The sequence below is a fragment of the Geotrypetes seraphini genome, chromosome 7, assembly GCF_902459505.1.
Source record: "Geotrypetes seraphini chromosome 7, aGeoSer1.1, whole genome shotgun sequence".
NCBI classification, from domain to species: domain Eukaryota; kingdom Metazoa; phylum Chordata; class Amphibia; order Gymnophiona; family Dermophiidae; genus Geotrypetes; species Geotrypetes seraphini.
Genome location: NC_047090.1, coordinates 95,509,472 through 95,515,471, shown reverse-complemented (window position 1 = coordinate 95,515,471; position 6,000 = coordinate 95,509,472). Strand labels below are relative to the sequence as shown.

Genomic DNA, 6,000 nt, shown 5'->3' with positions numbered 1-6,000 from the left:
TTAAAGCAGGAACTGGCAAATTCTACTTAAGTTGTTGCAAACAAGTCTGGTTTTCAGGATATCCATATTTATGAGCTTTTACATTAATTATGAAAAAAACTGAATGATTTCAGCCACCCATGGACTCAGGCTCACCTTCTAAGTTAATATGACCCATTCTGTATGACAAGTTGACCACTTCTGGGTTCAGTCCATTGTAATTGTTAGAGATCCAGCATGGAGGCCTCTGTCATTCACTGTGCCATAGTGTACATAAGTCACTGCCTCATTGTGCTCAAACATTCATTGTAAACTCTTTGTGGTAAGTCTTCTATTGATGAAAATTATCTTGAAATGTATAGGTATACAGATTTAAATCACTAGAGTGTAACACCATAACAAATTCTCTTTTTCTTTTATTGAAGCATGTTCACAAGTATGCATTATTAACAAATGTCTCTTCTTGAAAAGTAATCAGGTCTCAGACTTCCCATATACTATTAGCAGGTTTAAGTCTATAGAACACTGTTCAATAATTTTTTTTTATATATATTTAAATTACTACTCCCATTTGTTTTGGTCTGACTAGCATCCTAGGGTCTTTAAAACATAAGACACTGTTTTTAATGGTAGAACAAAATATTTGAACGGGGCTCTGGAATGATCAAAGCTCTTGCAGTGCTCGCACAATGCAAGTAGAACACAATCCAAAATATCTCGGAAGCCAAAATTTAATTGGCTGCAGCATTCTTCACCACTGGAACAGGCTTTTTAAGAAAATACATAACTGCTCGTATTACTTTATCCGGGCCAATGTTGTACACAGGATGCGTAGGTTGCTGTTAAAAAGATAAAGAAAAGAAAAAAAAAGAGGCACATGAATATCTTCTACTGGTAATACTTCTTTTTTTTTTTTTTTGGGGGGGGGGAGGAGGTTTCAAAGACAAAAAGCTACTTTACTCCAGTTTCATAAAAAGAACTGGAGGCATGCCTAGCAAATCCTATGCAAGTGGTTCCCAACCAATGGGGTCAGAACCCCCAAACGGGGAGGGTCATATCAATGAATAGAGTTGGAGGGGGGGAAGGACTGTCCCCCATTTCTCTGGATCTTAATCCTGACCGATGGTCAAATAAAGGCAGTAAGTATGGGATCTCTGAGTCAGTGAGCATTCACAGACCTTCCTCTCCTCCTCTGTGAGTTTCCTGTTAAGACTAGAAAACACAAGCAGATTATTGCTCTCTGACTGCATACACTGACATGCAGGACCCTGTGCAAACTGCTTTTACTGTCTTCATGTGGCTAAGTAGAGAAAAAAGGAAGTGGATGAACAGACTATAACATACAGCACACATTTAAATTTGTAATGTTTTTCCTTGCCTTTCAGATGTCATCAGAAAAATGTTAACCATCATGTCCTATGGGGCAAATTATCCCATGCCACCACAGGGACTCTTGAATCCAAGTTACTTTTCTCAAAACAATTTATATGCAAATATGGTAAAAGATATCTATATACAGTCATGTGATAAAATTAGGACACCCCATGAAATATTTGGTTCTTTCTTAAGAAATGTTCACATATCGATGTCAAATTTTTTTTATTATTTATCTCTGGAAATGAAAGTGATGTAATTGCAGGTAACATAAGAACATAAGAATTGCCATCTCCGGATCAGACCCTTGGTCCATCAAGTCCGGTGGAGGCCCCGCCAGGTGTACCCTGCATTTCCTTGATTTACTCATGAAATAAAAGATATCCAAAAAAATGTGTATTTTGAGAAATAAATTAGGACATCCCCACATATCCTCTCACTTAAAATGACACACAGGTTTATCACATCAGGTGCACATGATTAGAACATCATTACTCAGCATTTTGAAGGAGGTTTGCTCTAGTTAAACCTCAGACATTTAGTTTGGTGTGCTCATGACTGCTGCGGTGAGAGTGAACAACATAGTGAGATCAAAAGAGCAGTCTGAGGCCTTCAGAAAGAAGATTGTAGCAGCTTAAAAGTCTGGTAAGGGATTTAAAAAGATCTCAAAAAGAATTTGACATTAGCTATTCCACGGTATGGAAAATAGTGTACAAGTGGAGGACTTTTCCATACAACTGCCAAGATGCCCAGGTCTGGCCGGCCAAGCAAGTTAACTCCAAGAGCAGACTGCAAGATGCTAAAAGAAGTCTCCAAAACCCCTAAAATGTCATCACGGGATCTACAGCAGGCTCTTGCTACTGTTGATGCAAAAGTGCATGCCTCTACAATCAGAAAGAGACTGCTCAAATTTAACGTGCATGGGGGGTGTGCAAGGAAGAAACCTTTGCTCTCTAAGAGAAACATCAAGGCCAGACTGAAGTTTGCCAGAGAGTACATAGACAAAAACCAGAACTTATGGAATAGAATCCACCATGAATTCTACCTTGTATCAGAGGGTGCTTGAAGAACATGTGAGACTATCTGTAAGAAAATTAAAGCCGAAGCAGAACTTGTCCCTGCAACATAACAATGACCCAAAACATACCAGTAAATCCACCAAGGACTGGCTGAAAACTAAGAAATGGAGAGTCCTAGTGTTCTATGGAGTCTAAAATTGAATTATTTGGACATCAGAAAAGAGAACATGTTTGGCGTACACCAAATACAGCATTCTAGGAAAAGAACATCATACCAACTGTGAAGCATGGAGGTGGAAATATCATGGGTTTGGGAAGCTTTGCTGCAGCAGGACCTGGTCAGCTCATCATAATAGAATCCACCATGAATTCTACCGTGTATCAGAGGGTGCTTGAGGAACATGCGAGACCATCTGTAAGAAAATTAAAGCTGAAACGGAACTTGTCCCTGCAACATAACAATGACCCAAAACATACCAGTAAATCCACCAAGGACTGGCTGAAAACTAAGAAATGGAGAGTCCTAGAGTGGCCAAGTCAAAGCCCTGATCTTAATCCCATTGAGATGCTGTGGGGTGATTTGAAATGGGCTGTACATGCAAGAAACTCCTCAAACATCTCATAGCTGAAAGAATTCTGCATTGAGGGGGGGGGGGGGGCCAAACTTTCCTCAGACCGATGTCAGAGACTGGCAGATTGCTACACGAAGCGTCTCACTGCAGTTATTTCAGCCAAAGGGGGTAACACTAGCTATTAAGGTGTCCTAATTAATTCCTCAGTTAAAATACACATTTTTGTGGATATCTTTTGTTTCATGACTATCTATATATCTATATACAGTATATGTACAGCTACTGTAGATAGATGTATAAAATATACACACATACCTGGAGACTTTACAGGACAAGTATGCAGAGGAATGGAATACTATATTCTACTAGTTTTTTAGCCAGTTACATTACGGATGCTAGAATAGATGTGTAGACTTAGGCATTTCTTTCTTTCTGTATGTCTGTCTTTCTTTCTCTCCCTGGCCCCCTGTCTGCCTGTCTCTCTCCCTGCCCGCTGTCTGTCTTTCTTTCTTTCTCTCCTCCCTGTCCAGTTGTAGACCTTCTCCCTTCCCTGCTCCCCCTGTCCAGCATCCGCTAGCCCTGGAAGCCTTGGGGCTTTTACTAGGCCTGCCTGCCTCACATTATTGAAGTGGGCTGGCCTAGCAAATGCCCTGCAGCTGCTTGATAAAACCGCGGCTGCTGTCACTGCTGGTCCGGGGGGTGAGAAGAAGAGGCGTCCCGGCATTGGCAACTTAGTCAAAAGGCAGAAAGTCAGCCGGTGTCGGAGATCGGGGCAGGAAATCAGCTGAGGCAGGCACTGAGCATGCGTGTCACGGATCACAGAAGTTTGAAGTGTGCATGTGTGGCTAAGGGTTTTATTATAGCAGATTGCTTTGATCTAATAGAAAATGCTGACAGTTTAATTAGCATGAAACTATAGCAGTTCAGACCTGGCTCCCTCAGATAATTTCCGAATATTGAAGAAATCTCTCCATGGACAGTGTTTTTCAAGTGATGAAGGCGATGAGGAAGCTGTGTCATCCTGGTCTGAAGGTCAAACAGAATTCTTTTCAAAGGGGTTAAAGTTATTTGCAGGAAAGTGTATGAAGTATATGGAGCTATCAGGGGGACTATATTGGAAAATAAAACAAAAAATTTATGAAAACTCTTCTTTCCTACTGCGGTAGATAAATTATTGAACTCCCCTCGTATCTATGTGTATCCTTTCACCTATGCTGCTTATCATAGGATAAGCAGCATAAACTCTGTTTTACTACTTGGGATCTTCATAACTAGGTACTTGGGACTGGGGTTGACCACAGTTGGAAACAAGATACTGGGGTTGATGAACCTTTGGTCTTTCCCAGTATGACATAGTAGCTTTAGAACAGTTCATTCACTTTCATTCAAATGTTTGTCTCCAGGATTCAGAGCTTGCTTAGAATTGTTGCTGCTTTTTCTTTCCTATAAAGGAACAGGCAGTTCAGATCAGTTGAAATCAAGGTTACAATATGATATTGCTGAACATTTTCAAAGCTGCCTTACCACTGATTAGAGCCTTGGGACAAAAAAAGAAACTAGTTATCATGAAATGATCATGAGTCTCCTGGTTGAAACTGTCTACCGTATTTTCACGCATAACGCGCGCGTTATACGCGTTTTTACCTACCGCGCATACCCCTCGCGCGTTATATGCGTGAGCGCGGTATACGAAAGTTTTCAAACATAGTTCCCACCCCGCCCGACTCACCCCCCCAGCAGGACCACTCGCACCCCACCCCGAACGACCACTCGCACGCGCTCCCACCCGCACCCGCATCCACGATCGGAGCAAGAGGGAGCCCAAGCCCTCTTGCCCGGCCGACTCCCCGACGTCCGATACATCCCCCCCCCCCGGCAGGACCACTCGCACCCACCCCGAAGGACCGCCGACTTCCCGACAATATCGGGCCAGAAGGGAGCCCAAACCCTCCTGGCCACGGCGACCCCCTAACCCCACCCCGCACTACATTAGGGCAGGAGGGAGCCCAAGCCCTCTTGCCCTCGACGCAAACCCCCCTCCCCCCCAACGACCGTCCCCCCCCCAAGAACCTCCGACCGCCCCAGCCGACCCGCGACCCCCTGGCCGACCCCCACCCCCCACACCCCCCACCCCCTTCCCCGTACCTTTGGAAGTTGGCCGGACAGACGGGAGCCAAACCCGCCTGTCCGGCAGGCAGCCAACGAAGGAATGAGGCCGGATTGGCCCATCCATCCTAAAGCTCCGCCTACTGGTGGGGCCTAAGGCGCGTGGGCCAATCAGAATAGGCCCTGGAGCCTTAGGTCCCACCTGGGGGCGCGGCCTGAGGCACATGGGCCCAACCCGACCATGTGCCTCAGGCCGCGCCCCCAGGTGGGACCTAAGGCTCCAGGGCCTATTCTGATTGGCCCACGCGCCTTAGGCCCCACCAGTAGGCGGAGCTTTAGGACGGATGGGCCAATCCGGCCTCATTCCTTCGTTGGCTGCCTGCCGGACAGGGGGTTTGGCTCCCGTCTGTCCGGCCAACTACCAAAGGTACGGGGAAGGGGGTGGGGGGGTCGTGGGGGTCGCCAGGGGGGTCGCGGGTCGGCTGGGGGGGGGAGCGGTCGGAGGTTCTTGGGGGGGGGCGGTCGTTGGGGGGAGGGGGGTTTGCGTCGAGGGCAGGAGGGCCTGGGATCCCTCCTGCCGTAATGTAGTGCGGGGTGGGGTTAGGGGGTCGCCGTGGCCAGGAGGGTTTGGGCTCCCTTCTGGCCCAACTACCAAAGGTACGGGGAGGGGGGGTGGGGGGTCGTGGGGGTCGCCAGGGGGGTCGCGGGTCGGCTGGGGGGCGGTCGGAGGTTCTTGGGGGGGGGGCGGTCGTTGGGGGGAGGGGGGTTTGCGTCGAGGGCAGGAGGGCCTGGGATCCCTCCTGCCCGTAATGTAGTGCGGGGTGGGGTTAGGGGGTCGCCGTGGCCAGGAGGATTTGGGCTCCCTCCTGGCCGATATTGTTGGGGAGTCGGCGGTCCTTCGGGGGGAGGATGTATCGGACGTCGGGGGGGGGCATCAGGCTTTCAGGATG

The 6,000-nt window shown here is 47.2% G+C and overlaps 1 protein-coding gene across 2 annotated transcripts in view; it reads right to left on the bottom strand.

The window, feature by feature from the left end:
- Positions 1–378: 378 nt before the first annotated feature.
- LOC117364015 (protein farnesyltransferase subunit beta-like) overlaps positions 379–6,000 on the bottom strand; it is a 146,174-nt gene continuing 140,552 nt past the window's right edge. For both annotated transcript variants that reach the window (XM_033952728.1, XM_033952729.1), the window contains one exon: positions 379–818. In XM_033952728.1, coding sequence (XP_033808619.1) covers positions 711–818 — 108 coding nt within the window. In that variant the 3' untranslated portion in view covers positions 379–710. The remainder of the gene's footprint in view (positions 819–6,000) is intronic.